At 24.3% G+C, this 18,885-nt stretch overlaps 1 protein-coding gene across 2 annotated transcripts; it reads right to left on the bottom strand.

The window, feature by feature from the left end:
- Positions 1 to 7,757: 7,757 nt before the first annotated feature.
- On the bottom strand, positions 7,758 to 17,025 carry LOC113560867. Of its 2 annotated transcripts, XM_026966980.1 has the most exons (9): positions 16,893 to 17,025; positions 12,223 to 12,424; positions 11,920 to 12,034; positions 11,651 to 11,791; positions 11,374 to 11,517; positions 9,982 to 10,245; positions 9,637 to 9,782; positions 9,452 to 9,543; positions 7,758 to 9,278 (listed from the first exon to the last, which is right to left on the bottom strand). In XM_026966980.1, the coding sequence occupies exons 1-9, from the start codon at positions 16,917 to 16,919 to the stop codon at positions 9,171 to 9,173; spliced, it is 1,239 nt and encodes a 412-aa protein (XP_026822781.1). In that variant the 5' UTR covers positions 16,920 to 17,025; the 3' UTR covers positions 7,758 to 9,170. The 2 variants fall into 2 exon arrangements, with proteins under 2 accessions (XP_026822781.1, XP_026822780.1); XM_026966979.1 differs by having other exon boundaries at positions 7,760 to 9,278; positions 9,452 to 9,782.
- Positions 17,026 to 18,885: the final 1,860 nt, after the last annotated feature.

The raw sequence follows: 18,885 nt of genomic DNA, 5'->3' as shown, positions 1-18,885 counted from the left end.
TACCGCCATACCGGTAATATTAGTTTCTTAACTTTCAGTTTTGTAACGTTTTTTTACTCATAAATTCATAATATGAATAAAAATTAAAGATGAATAGTTTATAAAAAAAAAAAATTGATTTATCTTTACATAATAACATATTATAGCCATATTATTCAAGCCAATTCCAGTCAAGTAACAACAGAAAATAATCTAAGTTATAACAAATAACAATTGTTATAATAGACACAGGTACCTATGGATAATCACGATTAATAATATGTCAAATATCGATGTAAATGTAAATAACCATTATTATTTGTTACCTAATATTTATTGCCGGCTTATTTTACGACTATAGAACTAAAACGTAATAGGTAACTGTCATTTATTACCTGCTATGTAGCCATAATTTCATAAACGTTCCAAAGAATTTAAAATCGTCAGTTCATAATTTAAATGTATAAAACATTTGTTTATTGCATAGGTTCATTGATGGGTATTCTGAATATAAAGGGGGGGCTAAAATTCTATTTAACGAATAAAAAAATGTAATAATCACATGATAATAATTATTAAGATATAAAAATGTATAATACCTATAGATATAGTGGCAGACGGCTTTTATCTATAAGGCTATAGAAAAATATTATAAAATCGGCTCCAAGAAGAGAGATCCATCATCAATAGCCAATAGATATAACATATTATAACCTATTTTTATTACCTACGCGGCTATGCCCACGTCCGGCCCTTACAAACATAAACATCATTATCGTCTTCAAACATATACAATATACCTATATGACTATATAGCATTTAAATATTTAAAAAAATTAAATAAATTTAATAGATATATTGTATATTATTGGTAAACATTTTAAAATTTAAAATTTAAATCAATAATCGTATGATGGTTGCCTTGGTACTAATTAAAAGTTTTAGTATTAAATGTATGTGTGTAATTCCTGATATTGCAATAATAGTATAGGTACTAGTTAAGCACTAATCCTAGAAAGTGCGAATTTGTAGAAAAGTTCCAAAAATTACAAAAATAGGTACCGATTGAGTACCTCTAGAGACTAAAATGTACCTAACTAAAGAATTCTGGTGTAAAGTCCGATATTCTAAATATTTTTCAATAATATTTGAATTTCGAATACATATTTAGTTTAAAAAAAAACTATTATCTTAACAGTAAAACATTGTATTTTCTTCATAAAAAATCAATGTAATATAACAATTCTAAAGGATGAAGGGAACAGTTTGTTCAGTGGCATGCTCAGTTTTTTTAAAAGGGGGGATACTCATTTTTGACTTGTCACATACCTTAATTTTTTTTTCATGTAAATAATATATCATTATAAAAAAATCTAAAGGGGGGATATGACACCCTGATCCTCCCGTGAGCACGCCACTGAGTTAGTTAGTAAAAGAGGTCAGCTCCCATTTTGCCGAATTTATTTTCGAGTAACTTAAATACTTAATATAACTTATAAGTTACAAATTACATACTAATTAATTATATTGATGTATTATTTATTTATGTACAATTGCATACGCAATACGTGGATACGCCATTATATTATGTACCTTTTATTGTCATAAATAAAAAAATCGATAATTGCATAATAATAAAAATTAAAAATGTTTTTTTGAACTAGGTAGTTAAAATTATTCGTTGTGCTTAATAGTTTAATTTAATAACATTATTTCTAAATAATCAATCCATTTCATCTATGGATGGTCGCTTCTCATTTTTTTTAACTTGTTTGGAAAAATTTTGCGTTATTTTCAGAATTCAGATAGTACCTATACCTATATAGTATTAAGATAATTTTAAATGATAAATATTTCACTGTATCTATATTTCACTTTTTAAATCACAAAATGCATGAACATGTTTTAATACAAAAATAATTTGAGAATTATGCGGCGTAATGACCAATGGGTCGGCGGCAAAGTAGGATAAATTTGGCTGCGAAATGAAACGGCTTCGAAACAGGACACTATATACCGTAAAAGTTACGTGCAGTTCAGCCAGTTCAGGTTGGTTATAGAAGAAATATCCAGTTGATAGAGAAAAACCCCGAGAAACTGAGCTAAAACTAAACTGAAATAAATGATCATGCAATTAGGAAAATTAAGGTTAAGCCTTTAAGGTAATTAGAAAAAATATTATTGACTGCATATTGCTTTAAGGTGGTTAAAGGACAGATGTGAAAACTGGCTTACAATTTTAATGAGAGAGGCATTCAAGAGAAAGTCATAAGATTGCTCATAAAGTTGAAGTTTCCTCCATTATCTCCTCCACAAGCCTAGGCTTTTGGAGACAATCATTTAAAAATTTTTTGTATAATGTATGTAAATTTTTTTCTTAAATGCAATAAAGTTGTTATTATTATTTGATTTTACAACATATCGGTAAAAATTAGATAGAGAGCTAGCTGCGATTGAGAGGATAGACATTGATTAGGGGATATATTGTCAATAGAGAATAATTAAAAATATAATGATTTGATCGATTTTATGATTTTAAAATGATTTTTCCGACAAGCCACCGGTATCTGATAATAAATATGGAAGACAAGCAGCATCCACTTCGATATCCGGACCAGGAGTAGACCTAACAGAATGTTTCCCTATTGTGGTTCCGCTATAGGTTTGGAGTTTATTAATCCGTTTCCTGAAGTTAGTGTAAGAAACTGAACTGAAAATAATGCAACAATAGTTTAATTTTGAACGTATAATAATTGAGAGGTTTAATGTATATGAATAGAAGCCTAAATGAATATGACACCCATTGATCCACTAGTTCTCTCTTTTTATTTCGATGATAAATAAATTAAATGCTTTTGTGTTAGAATCAAATATTTAAATGTATTGTGGTACTAAAAAAATGTCAAACTATACTTACTACTTAGGTATTGTCTAATATACGACAAGAAATTAATCAAACTTACCTATAAACGTTAATTGTTTAACATAATATATCAGTACTCAGTATAATATATGTACAGTGAAACATCTGAATAGCGGACACTCTTGGTCACCAAAATTTTGTCCGTTATTCAAAGGGGATACATTTTTTAAATTTATTTGTATAATAATGTACTATGTATGTAGGTATGTAAGTATATTATGTTATTATTACTTAATTATTATTTATTGTAAATTATTACATTTTTATACTTTTACAAATTATTATTAATTATTATTATTATTTAAAGTACATTTTTGCAATCAAAATTAAAATTATGTACATGTATTTTTAAATTATTTTTGTTTGAAAAAATCGGTGAGCTTTGTATGTTGATAATTACACCGTCTCTGTGCAATCTCAATAGTACAAGAATACATACAAATGTGAATACGTATTATTTTTAAATAAAGATTAGGGACTAACTGAATTAAGTCCTTATTAAAATAATGTTCGTTATTCGGGGAGTCCGCTATTCTGAGGTTTTTTAATTGAAAAGTAGTGAAAATGTCCCCGTTCCCCAAAAAACGTGCGCTATCTGTTAGTGGAGGTTTCACTGTATATATTTAATTTATTAAATTTATTTTAGTAATTTATTTCCTTTTTACTAGTCAGGTAAAAGTCCGGTATATATATTATAAATATAAATATATAATCAAATTTTAGAATAAGTACCTACTATAAGAATAGGTAGAGATACTGGTACTATACATGTATAATCTACTAACGCGTTACTGTATAGGTAATATGTAATATATAAGTACTGTATATGTGTATATTGGATAGTTAATATCCACTAGATGATTTATAATTTTATATTATTTAACTTTTTATATATTTCTAATAATAATAATATATTTAAATATATGGTACCGACGGTACCGTATCTATATGAAATTGAATATGTATAATATATTATGTTAAATAATTATTATGAATTATAATTAGGCATTGTTGTATTGAATATTATTAACATCTTTTATCTTTCAGCCTTTGTTCATATTACAGTGTTATAAACATATAATAAATAAGTTAATTGTTTTATTTTTATTTAGTATTTACTTTGGTAATCAAATTATTTATTCATATTACAATATATTAACAATAGAATTATAGAAATAACAACTGGAATAATAAGATTAGTACCATCCTTTACAGTTTACACGAATGATAAGGAACATAAATATTAAATAACATAATGATCATATATTCATATGATTATACGAACCTCGGGGCTCGGGGCCTATATAATACTACTTATTTAATGACTGTAGTTAAATTAATACCTAACTTATAAGTTACAATGTACATTAGTTACAGTACCGGGTAGTGAACCCCAAGACGTATTGATTTAAAACTGTTCTTAGTAATAATTATACTATTATTTATTTATTTATTTATTTATTTATTTATTTATTTATTAACAGTTTAACGGACTGAGGTCCTTTATAATATAGTTTAAGTAAATACTCAACTAAAAAATGTAAATAATTACGTTAATATTTTAACAATAATACATAATACGATATGAAAAATACATGATAATTGAATTATACATTATTATTTGTTAAAATTAATTATATATTTCATTAGCTATGTTTAAAATACGAGAGAAAAATGAATGAGCATTAGATTTTTCAAAAAATATAGAATAACAAATAATACTTTATTTCTAAAAAAATATGAAGGAACACGAATTATAGGTACAATACACTATCTAATGTAATATATAGCTATTAATTGGTTAATTAATACATATTAAGGTACTATCTAGTCATCAATAATCTAGATAATATATAAATATTATTTCCGTAAATAGGTTAAGTTAGTTATATAGATTTTCAGTAATTCAACAATTTAAAAATGTTACAAATATTGTAATTTATTCGTTTTTTTTTATATAATGCGTTTAGTTTAAATTAGAAAGTTAGCAATTTAATATTTATATCGACTAATTTACATTAATATTAAATATATATATATATACAAAACATTTGATGGAATAAATAATAGATTAGTCAGTTGAGTTGTAAAAAAAGTGGTAATAGTTAAATGTCGTGAATACGGTTTTTTTTTTTACAGAACCATTGTTAAACGTTTCGTTTTGTCGGTTCAATAAATATGAAGTTTTTTTTATTCAATTGAGAGATATACATTTGTGTTAAAATAAAAATAGGCTTTTAGTCTTTAGACAATTTGTTACACTGATAATTAATAATAAAACATAATCCACCGTGGATGTTGATAGCTTTGTTTAAAAAATATATCAGTTTGTGTTTTTAATACCAAACATTCATACAATCCCCGCTAATTACTATTACCTATTATGCGTTTTGAACTCATTTTATTGCTATTTTTGTCATTATAATCTGACCTTCTTTTTGAACTATTATACTAGGTCGAAATTTCTTCCTAACCTATTTAATTAGAAATTATACAATTTATTTTTCGATAATTGAAAATTTCTTAAAATATTAGTAAAAATAAAACGCAGGTATTTGTTGTTATAAAGGAAAATAATTTATTAAATGTACCTGTTATTTATCTTTAGAATATTAAGTAAATTCTAAGTCATTATAATTTTACTATACGACTAAATTTTCATGTAATAATAATGTGTATATTTTTTTAGAGAACTTAATAAAAATTTTAAAAAAATAGATTGAACATTGGCTTTACACGTGCAAAAATCTTTGAACTCTATTTTAATAAGTAATAAATTGTAGAGATTATATCTACATAGTGTTAGAACACAAAAGGCAATTATTTTAAATATATTTATTTATTATATTCCTACAAAATTACACAAAAATACGTCTTAATAATATACACAGTTGAATAGATCTGAGTTTTTCTATAACTAATAAAATTATTTAATCGAACCTACCTCATTTGTTATCCCGTCCACAGTGATTATAATGTTTTTGAAGACAATAACGTTTGCATTGTGTTATAATATATTATTTGATCGGAATTTATATAGATAGTATTTCAGTATTAGAATATATTAATTGAAAAACGGTGGGGAGGAATGTGAATAGTTTATTATAAGTATTTTTATTTGAGATAAAAATCAAAATGGAATTTACTTAACATTCATTTTTATTTATACGTTGATTTTAGACTTGCATTAAAATATTTAATCGTGAATATTTTATTGTCGAACCATAATTATGCATATTTATCTTTATTTATTAATCTTTAATCATTCCTATTAAATACACTGTTATTTTATTTATTTATTTCAATATACATACCTAATTAACTATACAATACTTAAACTTATATAGTAAGGTGAGTTATAGATGATATTCACATCTACTGAATACCGAATAATTATTTATACATTATTGGTAACTTAGTATTATATTTAGCTGTGCCTCAAACTAAATACTTCATAGTAAATAATATTACGAAACCTACAAGGTCCTCTACTCAGCGCGCTATAATAATTATAAATTCCATCAATTTGTATAAATTTATATATGTAATATAAATATTAAAATATGTATAAATAATATACAATTTTATAAATAATATAATATATAGCAATAGGTGTTTTTACAGTTTACCTATAACCGTAGGTATTATGTGAGGGTGACTATACACAGGTCGAGAAGAAACGACAACTATAATAGTTTGAATAATATGTCCTATGTCCCATGCACGTTTAAATTATATTTCCTTAATGTATTATTCATGTAATAAAAAAAAATTTGATATTTAACCGTCACTGTAGTTACATAAATGTCATGTATATATGTATTGTACATATTATACAACGATATACCTACGCCCTATTATTTATGACGGTTGCCATACATATATGTTCGCTCATTGCTAGCTGATTGACTGATATAGCTACATAAAAAGTAAAAACCATATTATTATACAAATATTCATAGAAAAAAGACATATTAATAATAATGAAAAAAAAAATGATTAAAAATATTAAATAATATACTAATATGATCCTAGAATTGTAAAAACAATGGTTCTGCCTACACAGCTATTGATTTTTTAGATATGTTTATAAAGAGAAAGTTATTAAAAACAAACTATATATAATATGTCTATATACTAAAATTCGTTATTCATAAAACCTATCCATTATACAAATGATAAAGTACATATCTTATGTAGGTATTATCATAAAATTAATAAAACTATTTCAGGGAAAGGTTAAATTATTGTTAAAATAAAGTACCAACAACATATAACTATTCAAATTACCTATATTTATAAATTAATCACATCGATTTATTTTGTTGAGTATATTATTATTTAACAATTCAATTTTGTATATAAATAATATATAGGTACTTAATTTATTATGGATTTAAAGTCCATATCACAATATTAAATTTATAATTATAAAATATTATACAATTTTGAAATAATAAATTTTTTTTTAAATTTTAAATAAATTTATTATTTAGTTCCTATAAATAGTAAAATTTTATTATTTTAGTTACTTTATTCAAGTAGGTATTTTCATTTATAATTCATCATTAGATTTTAAATATTTTAAGAGGTATTGGCGTATTGCGATATAATAATAAATAATATATTATGTTTTAAAATAAGTAAAACTAAAGCAAATTGACTAATTTATTAAAACTATTTCGATTTCAGATCGTACAGTTTTTGCATTTCTATAATGTTAAATTTACCTAATAATGATATTTGTTGATAATGAAATGCATAATTATATGCTAATATATAATTAAATGTTAATTATCTGTCATAATTTAAATACAAATATTACAAAATAAATAAGTATGCTTGTATAAATATAATAAAGTATGCTCAGACTTTCGTAGTATATAAGTAATAAGTATAACCAGAACAATTTGTAGAAATTATATAGTGTAGTATATACAGAACTATATGAAAAATCATAAAACAGAATTATATATCTGAGAACATTTTATACAACTGTTGAAATAACTTTAATGTTTACACTTTTATGAGATTTAAAATTTAAAAAATACATACATAATACTTTTAATTAGATAATAGTCGATTTATTTTTTTTTATAATTTATAATAAACCTATAGGGCTATACATTCTACATATACGTATACATACTTAAAAAATACACATGTTATTATTCAGTGATCGGAGGGATTCAAGTATGCCATTTTTAAAAGGTAATTTTCTGACGATGGAGGGAGTTGTCTTTGGTTTTGTAAATATACCTATTTTTAAATAATGTCAGTCCCCCCTCTAGAAAAAAAAGTTAATTTAATATTATTGTAAATATAAGGATACAAAATACAATAATTAATTACTGTATATGTCCAAAATGGAACATGGTTTAAAATCATTGGAATTTAAAAAATCGAAGTCAAAATATGGACTAGATTTAAAAAAACCCTTAAATGAAAATTTTATTCAAGAGTTTTAAAATCTCATATTCGGCTTTTTACGAAATTTATACATTTCGATTTTTAAAGAGTTCTGTTCATATACAGGATGATTCACCGAGGGACACCGGTTTTCCATTTTTCTTTAATAATGGAATTATTCAAAATCTGATTTCTGGAATTTTTAAATACAATTAAAAGAGCTATACATTTTCAAATACTTGAAATTGTTTGGACCACTTAAGAATGGTCTTGTACTCTTGTGGTAATACAAATTTATGTTTTTTAAATTGAAATCCTCTTTATTTTTGTAAATTATTGGGCAGTTATTTTTTTTTTCAAATTTTCATTGAAATCAAAATCCGAACGAGTTATTAAACTTTAAGTACGTTTAATGAACCATGTCTATAGTTCAGACGCTAACAATTGGTACATTGTCTATATTCACAAAAAAAGTTAAATAAAATTAAAAGAGATTCGGCACCCAAGTCTAAAAACCACTCGTTCATATTTTGATTTAGATTATGATTAAGAAAAAAACTAACCAACAATTTATACAAAAAAAGTGGTTCCTGTTTGAAAAACAGATCGCCACAAGACCATCCAAAGTGGTACAAGTATTCAAAAATATGGTTTTTAGATGTATTTAAATAATCAGATTTTGAATATCTTCATTATTAAATAAAAAAGGGGATGATCGTCCTCGGTGAATCATTCTGTTTATAAGTCATTTGTATACTTCTATTGAGTCTTTAAAAATTTTACAAGACAATATTAATTATATTCTACAGTTAATAGATAAATTCATATTTACATACATATAATTTAAATAAAAATGCTTTTACAGTTCAGGCGATGTTGACTTTCTTTTAACATATCTTGAAAAATAATCTGGTCTCCAGCATTTACAACTACCAGGAATCAAAAACCAGTCATAGTAAAGTCTCACCTAAAATAAATTTAAAAAAAATAATAATTTAGTAAAATTTAGAAAAAAAAAGAAAATCGTTTTATGATAATTAAAACAACTAAATTAAAATAATATTTATTTAAATTAAAAATAACTCATTGTAAAACTAAAATAAAATAATCGAGATTTATAATTTATCCAAAAATACTTGCTTGGAAACATCCGAGTTCGTCAACACCATCACAATGGTGCTTTTTCTTTGATGTCGAAGTGGATGATTGAGAAGGCAAAGGGTCAGCAGAACCTTGAGTAGCACGTTTATGTAAATATTGCTGGTAGTTTTGAAAATCTTGTACCGAAGGTGGGTCATCACCTTGCGCCTGTGTTTTATACATACCTTGTTGTTGTGGCGGTACTGGTAATCTTCGATTGTTAGAAATTGACGGTAAATATGTGTCCGGATAATAAACCTCTGCAACCAGCAGGCTCACCCATCTCGGTGATGACAGACATCCGCCCTCTATGTAATGACATTTGGTTTGACTAAGTAGGAACCATATTTATTAGTTGAAATGTATTTATTAAATTATATATTTATATGCATAATGTATATACGTATGACATTATTTAGTATATTTATTGTATTTCACAAAAATATTCTTTAACGCGATGATATTTAAAAAAAACTTGTTTTTCAGAAATATCTATTTATAATCTTAAATATGTTGACAAATGTACGTACGTGCACTTTGTAACCTCCACGGTTTGGGTGAAATATCCTTCGTATGGAATTTGTACTACATATCTCCACATACCCTGGTAGTTCCGAGCAAATACTGGTGTAGCATATTCTACTTTGGCTGGACAGGGAGTGGGTGGCCCATCCATAACACTACCGGCAGCATGAGCTGGGTCACGTGTTCTATATTCTAATTGCTCAGTTCGTCGTTGAGCCATAAGTCCGGATAGTGCTTGTCCTTGTATTACTTTATACAGCATACAAAATCTGAAGCATTAAAGTAACTATGATAATTGTATACATTTTTAAAGGAAAATTCAAGTATTTAATTTAACTTTTACAATTAGATATTTCCTACTAAATATACTTAAGATAATAAGATACATAAATTAAGTTCAGTGTTTACTGTAACAATTTTATTTTAGCTTTCTAAGTTAATTAGTTAAACATATTTTAAATAAGTTATGAGTAATAGCTTGTAACTAGGTAACAATTTCAATACGATAATCTTTTAATAATAATTCAATGCAGTAATACTAATTTCTCATTTCGAGTTTTCTAAATCAAATTAGAAGGAACTAGGACACGCTACACTATATTAATGTCTATATAATTCTAAAATATGACGTAATAATGTAATATCTATAGGATTATTTTGAATCATCGAACTAAAATCTTTAATAAATTACTATAAGTTATTCTAACTAAACTAGATAATGGTTATGCTACGTATGTAAAATGTAGTCGATAGTCATAAAAATATGCCGTCATAGTAAACATAGGTATTTAAACAATAAATGTTAATAAGAAATTGGAAAATAATATGATTTTTAGTCAATTTAAACTTAACTAATTGAACATATATTTTTTTTCTTTTAATAGTTATATTATACTTGTTTAATATTACATTTTTTGTATGCTAATTTATGATTATAATATACATTTAATTATGTTCACGAATCTGTCATTATTATAATAAATATGTGTTAATTAGGTATAACATTTATTTTTACGTGATTTAAATTAAAGTTAAAGTAGTTCAACTGTTCATTTAATTGTATTAAGTTGTATATTCAGATTCATTTTAATATATCATTACTATTATACTCTATACTGTTATAATAATATTTATCTTTTTATATTAATTGCATTTGTCATTGTTTCTATTAAAATTTTTGTATGTATAATATATCTATATTCGTTTTTTTGTTATTATTATTATTATTATTATTTTTTATATTGTATTCATCAATAATATTCGTCAATATTTTTATTAAAATGATATACATTTTTTTTTAGCCATGACATTATTGTTTGCAATATTAAAATAATAATCACACTTAAAAATTAAAATAAATCTAATTTTAATACAAATAATATTTTTATTTAACTTACACTCCTCCGCTTGTATCACAAAATTTTCTTGAATGTCTAGTACCATTTTGAGAATTTATAGGAATATTTTCGTCGTCATCCATGTTTACATCATCAAGAGAATCTGAATTAGTATACTTAGCTCTTCGTCGAAAAGGTTTCCCTCTAAACAATTCAAGAATAGTTATATATATTAATTATCTAACGTGTATATAATAATAATTATTATTTTTACTAAGAAAACCCCTTTGCAACGCGACCAATAGGATACCTTTATGATTATTGTGTATAAACTTACTGTAAGTATTTTTGGGTTGTACTACTATGGTAATACGAATCGGGTGGAACATATTTGGCCACTTTTGGAATAGTCTCGTCCGCTTTAAGTATTGGCAATGTTCTACTGAAGAATTCTAATGTTTTGTTCTTCATTAACTCACTGAAAGATTTTATTATTATTTACTACATATATGTACGTTGAAAATGATGAATAGTGGTCATACACAGAAATAATATTAAAATATAATTCGATTATCTTAACATTCATACAACAATCATAATACTCACAACGGATATGGTGTTCCTAAAACGTTTTGTTTCATTGGATTCACTGGTAAAAACGCTTTATTTAGATCTCCACATAGATTATTTAATGTTTTTGCTGATGGATTCTTGTTAACCCCTGTATAATAAATAAAGTGTCATTTCATGATTTGTTTTTTATTGTTATTTGTTATACTATGCATAAAAGTACAATTGTTTTTACGAAATACGTGACTACATAAAATCGTGTGAATTGAAAAATTCATACTATAAGTACAACCAAAATTATATCATAAATAATTACTATAATGAGTGTATAATTTTTACCTGGACACAATTTGTTAGATTTAAAGTAAGGCGGAGAACGAACTTGAGGCGGTTCCATTCTCGGAGCTTCGATAAAAGCATAATAACCTTCAGGAGGTTCTTGCCCAGAATCAACTGTAGATGAATCTGTTGATGAAAATGTTTGTGGTTGATGTACAACAGCTATGATTCTCGAAATGAGAAAGGTAGCAATGAAAATAAACTAAAATAAATAAGAATAAACATATCGTGAGTGAAAATTATTATTAATTATCAACAATGTAAAGAACTTTTTAGGCTATATATAATATACATAAATTTAAAAGGAAGCATATTTATTTTTAAAAAAAAGCTTCAAATGAAAGATCATATTATTTAAATTCATAGGAGTAAATCCATTGAAAAAGTTGGGGGGGAGGGGCTACGATTTTTCTCATAAGCCAAATCCGTTAGAAATTTATTAATTGTATGTAATATGTATGTATGTATAAAGGTTTTTTTTCTTTTTCATTCGGTGCGAATTTTGTTGTTTGGGGTCTTGTTAGATTCACACTGGCTAGGAGAAGTACAGTGAAGATTTTCAAAACTTTATATTTTATAATTAATTCACTATAAAGCTTCAGAAAAAATTAAAACACATTTTATTGGTAGTTTTTTTAAATGTTTTTCAGCTTTATAGCTTTGTAGTGAGTGAACAATTGAACATAAAGTTCTGAAAATCTTCACAGCACTTCTCCTAAATTAAGTGAATCTAACAAGATCCCAAATAACAAAACCCGTTCTCCAGTTTCGGTAACCTACCACTCTTAATGAAAATCTAGTAAAAATAACTAGTTTTTTAACTGTGAAACATTATTATATATTTTATTTCCAAATTAATACAATTTTATATATTTTGTTTTATTCGACAGGCGATGAAACAAATCACTATAGGGCAGTATTCCAACTTATAATTTTAATTTTCGTATACAATATTATGTAAAATATTATACAAAAAAATTTATAATATAAAACTTATTATGTGTTATATTTTTTGTTTTTTAATAATATAATATATTCAAATGAAACTACAAAATTGTATGTTTGCAAGATTGTTTGAGGGTGCTTGGTGGGTTTTTGGGGGGAGCGGGCTAAGCCCCCTCAAGCCTCCCCGATTTCTGCCAATGTATTTAATATGTATTCAGCAATAGTATATAGTGAAATACATTTCATTTTTTTGCCATTATTTTTTTGAAAATTCATAAAATAATTTCTTTAAATTACTTATCAATATTTTTAATATAGAGAGGAGCTGTACTAAAGTTTTTAGTATTCTACAAAATAAACAATAAGGAAAATCACACACACACACTTATAAAATAAATAAATTTATAGATCCATTCATAATTTAAGTTTAGAAAGTATAACCCGCAAATACACTTCTAGCCTGCTTAAATACCATGTTAGTTCTATACAATAACCGTCTTTATAACTATAAATATAGTAACTATTCGTATTTACTTAAGATTAATTTTTCCTAAAAGTACCTTCACTATTGCGAAACACCTAACGATTCTATAGACTATTACCTTTATTCCATAAAATTGTGCAAACGAATATGTTTTAATGGTGGTCTATTTTATACATGATCATGTAAAATATATTGTAAATGGACATTTCACATAATTTATGTATCAATCATTATATTGGTTATATAGTATGATTGAGCATGATGTATTGACTAGGTATCAAATTTCTGTACAAAAAAGAAATATTTTTTATAATATTATTATTGAGTGTGTCGGATTCAGGAGTAGTTTGACATCGAATTGCATTAGTATACCTATTGGCTTCTATAACGGCTTTATATTCGATATATTAACAAAAAAGTACATTGGTCATCGTTGGTCAGACATATTGATGTATATTTGTAAGGTATATAGTTCCATTGTTCGTAAGCAATTTAATCTGGAAACCTACTTTTCCCTTTTTTATTAAATAGAAAACAAATAAATTTAGTAAAAAAATATGCGCAAAGAAAATTGTTTTTTAAGCACCAAACCTATACCAATAAATTGAGAAGTTATTTTAAATAAGGGAAAAATAAGATTCAGTAGTGCACTACTTGGCATAATTAAATCTACTGAGCATTATACCATGACGACGTGACCACGATGAACACAAGACTGGGTCAAAAAGAAGATGGTATACCGTTAGTAATAAGTTGTACGTTTGCTACTTTTTAAAATAAAATTAATGAAATGTAATGATATATAAATTACTTTATTTCATAAGATAAATTAGTTTATACACTGTGGATACTGGATAAATACTTTTGTTTAAACTTTAAATTATAAAATAAAAAAATAAGTACCTACTGGCCTATATATACTATATAGGTGTTGACTACTTTATAATACTATAACAATAGTAAAAAAAAAATATTTACTGTGATAAATAATACTGTTTTTCTATATAGTGTTAATATAATTAATTAAGTGTGTATGATTTTATACTGAAACTTACTTGAAAAAAAATTACTTGTAATAATATTTATATTATTGTAGGTACTTTATTATTTTGTGTGTTAATTTAAGATCATTCTGTACAAATATTCAAATTTTATCAGGTAATTAAATAAATATAATAAGTTGAAAATAATTCAAATACTTTCAGATTATTTTAGAAGCTATTAGCCAAAATAAGTATATAATACTTATTTACTTTTAATTTTTAAAATAAATATACTTTAATATTTTTTAAATAATCTGGTAGTAAACTATTTCCTTTGTCTTTGTAGGTACATATACAAATATATGTGGTACTTTATTCAATAATAAAATGTTATTTTACATTTGCATTTTATGGTTAGTTCTAAAATTGGATAATTTATTTGATACGACTGATCACTACAGACATAACGTTTGATCTGTCAAAAGGAAGAATAATCAAATAAACCTTGACGAATTCACGTAACAATCTCCATTAATCTGCGGAACGATATAGTTTATCTATGGTGAATCAGGTGCATTTGCAAACATTAGACCATTTAATTGAATTAATTTTATAACTTGAAATCAACAAAAGATAAATATACAAAACTCTACCAATTTATTATTGTAAATGATTATCGGTATAGGTATTTAATAGTATTACCTACATAATATGGTTTATATATGATAAGAATAAAACGAATTATTTACTTTGTATAAAACTTTTTTAAAATATATCAAGTTAAACACGATATAAATATTTAAATTATTAATTATAAAATAAAAATATATATAATCTATTCGCTGAATCAATTATTGGTTATAACGTATTTAGTAAATAATTATACAAATACAGATTTCTACTAAATTCAATCTTAAAGTTACCATAATATGGGTTATATATACATAGTACTTATAAACATCTATAATAATGAATAAAGAACTAAATAAAATTAATTTTTATTTTGTATATGATACAAATAATTGAAAATAAAATAATATATTTGCACAACGCACAAAATAGTAAACTACATTGTATTTTCAGTTAATTTTTATTTCGTGGATTTTTAATTAAATACCAATTATGATTTTTTAGTCAGGGTCCAGGAAGTATTTTACTTGAAACCGGTAGTTTCTAAACAATAACTTACAAATAATGTCTACTAAACTTGGAGTTTATCGTGTATAATAATAAATTGTATACCTATTAATGAAATACGTGTATATGCAGGTACATATATTATTTATTTTATTACATACTGTAGGATTACAACTATCTTGAACTATTGTACAAAAATTAGGTTTAGCAGGTTAAAGTTGTATATTATTTTGAAAATTGAAAACACAACTATAATTTATTAAGATGTAAATAGAAATAATGAATTTTATAAGCATGTTTTTTTTAAATATTAATACTTACATTTAATTCATTCAAAATCTTGAATAACTAGTTAATATTAATTGATCAAATGTTAAATCTTCTCACAACAAAAAATAGTTTTAGTTAAAAAGAGATGGTGCTAAATAGATAATATTTAATGAGTAGAGGAAGTAAATATACCTATATTTGATATGATATTAAAATTTAAACTATATTTTATTTGAATTCAATTTTATTCAAACTTGTATTGTTTTTTGCTATGATAAACGTATTATATCCACATTTTGATTTTTGATATTTATATTTTATAAGTAATGAAAATACATAGGAATATTGACATATATACAAAACTAATGTTTGTTTTCAAAATTAATATTCTACGTAGTAAGTTATTTTATAAACAGTATTTAATATTATTATTATTGTGCACAAGCGTTTAAGTCTCACAAATTATAATGTAGATTTATTTGCAGCATTTAATCAAACTTTAAAACAATATAATTTAGAAAAATAATTATTCATGTATAAACAATAGTCCTGAAAAAATTAAGATAATTTTAAATTTTAAGATTAAAATTAAAACTCATGAAAACGTAAATTAAATATAGTTATACAAACCAAAAAAATAACATTTTAACGAATAATAATTCAAAAAAATAAATAAAAACCCTCCCAATCATAACCGTATTTGACAATAATATATTTAAGTTAAATATAATTTAACATTATACGTTGTTTCCCTAACTTGGTTTATAATTAATTATTTAGTAATATTATTTTAATATAAAAATAATAATACATTAATATTGAAAGTATAATGAATCATAGTAAATATTTACCGAAATTCTTGATAGTTTTGAAATCATAACGTCTTGATTTTAATGTATAGCACATTGACCTGATGACACATTCGAGTCCGGCACTCTACTGACCCAGACTGAGCCCCACCGAACTTGACTCGTGAATCGTGGATCCTGCCTTCCTAACAACAACTAGCATATTCACTAAAGAGTAGGTAACTAATACGCATTGGCAACTGGCAAATAAGCGCGTTCTCATCGTAACGTAAAATATAGAAAATAAACACATTGCAATATTATTAATAACATCACTATTTTACCAGTAATATAAAGAATTGTACATACCTATTTAGACATTAATATTTAATATAATCATCGTGTTTGTATAATACAAGTAAATAATTTGTATAAAGTAAAATGTCGTAATTTATCTAAACATAAGTTTACCTTAAATCTTCTATGGTATGCACGTGAATCAAATTATGTACTATTAAAAAAACAAATTTAAAATAATGGGCCAATGTACAAAATTTAATATAAAATTACAAAATAAATGAGTGACAAAAACGTATTAGTAGGATTGTTAGGTAAAAAATTTTAATGTCTAAGGGATTCGTTTAAAAATTCAAAAGATTCTTTATGCAATAATTAATATTTATTCCCATAGTACTATACATTATACAATAGTGTAGGATTGTAGCATTTAACTACGCTTTTTTTAAATCATTGTTAATATATTGCAGTTATTTCATACAATTTTAAATATATAATAGCCTTGTTTATGTATTAAAGTATTAGAAGTATTAGGTAGGTAATATTATATTATATACTTTCTTTATTATTATTAAATTGTCATGTTTTGTATATAGATATTACATCATATATGGATAATTTCTATTTCGATAATATCTATATTACTTTATAATTTATATGCGTAATGATATTTAAAATATTTAATTTTAAATATTATAAATAATCTGAATAATTAATTGGTAACTAATTAATAAGGTATGCGATGTAATGTATATATATATATATATTAATAATTTATATCTAGGTGTATAATAAAGTAATAAAATAATAAAATAATTTAAAAACTTATGTATGTGTGTGTAAAAGTATTTGTAAATACATTGTTAAATTAATTTAGAATTGAAAATAATAAGATACCTATATTGGTACCTTTCATATAAATAGTATTCAATTTATAATAAATCATACATTTTTTAATGCAAGAGTGTTGGTATACAATTGTACTTAGTATAATCATTTTACTGATGAGAAAGTATACCTAATTTTTTTAAACAAAGCATAATTTACTCAATTAATAGAACCATAATTAGGTTTTAATAATTTTATATATATCATTTATTTAGTGGAAAAAAATAAATGTATACAAAGAGGTGTATTTATTTTTTCGATTTGGTACAAGAAATTAATAATTATATTACCCATTTAATTATTAAATACACCAATACTAAAAAACATCGTATCTACTGCAGTTTCTATTTATTATCTATTCGTATTACACAATTTGTATACTTCTTTTGTATAATTTTGTAAAATAACTAATACATGGTTGGTATTTTCTAAATAATAATAAAAAAATTTCTTTTTAATTTTAGCATACAATAAAAGAATTATAATAAATAGTATTAAACAGTATTACTCATTTTTGCCTTTAAATGTAATTTTGTTACGTATTTAATTATATATTATACTCGACATTCCTGCAACTGACCCAGATAGGATGTAGGAAGTATTGAGAATGGCTGAGGTAATGACCCGATTTTCTACCTTAACCACTACAACTTTTTTAGTTCATATAGTAGGTACGCACGTCGAGGCTAACAGATGTCATATTGTATTTTTTTTTTTAAATGCCAGACTGCTGTATTAGAAACATAATCTGTACATAGGACCCAGTTTAAATCATTGAAACCGCACTAGGCTTAAAAAATTCTTGATTCTCCGTAGTATTGTATGTATTTTTGTATTAGGTAATAACCAATACTAAACAATTTCTAGATAA

The sequence above is a fragment of the Rhopalosiphum maidis genome, chromosome 1 (assembly GCF_003676215.2).
Source record: "Rhopalosiphum maidis isolate BTI-1 chromosome 1, ASM367621v3, whole genome shotgun sequence".
NCBI lineage: Eukaryota > Metazoa > Arthropoda > Insecta > Hemiptera > Aphididae > Rhopalosiphum > Rhopalosiphum maidis.
Note: the sequence above shows the minus strand (reverse complement) of the source record. Positions and strands in the feature narration are given on the sequence as shown.

Coding starts and splice junctions, on each gene's coding strand:
- LOC113560867 (XM_026966979.1), bottom strand. CDS start 16,919: ATGATTTCAAAACTATCAAGAATTTCG. Junction 11,792..11,919: donor TTAGGAACACCATATCCGTT/GTGAGTATTATG, acceptor AAAATCTTTCAG/TGAGTTAATGAAGAACAAAA. Junction 9,783..9,981: donor GTGGAGGTTACAAAGTGCAC/GTACGTACATTT, acceptor GTTCCTACTTAG/TCAAACCAAATGTCATTACA.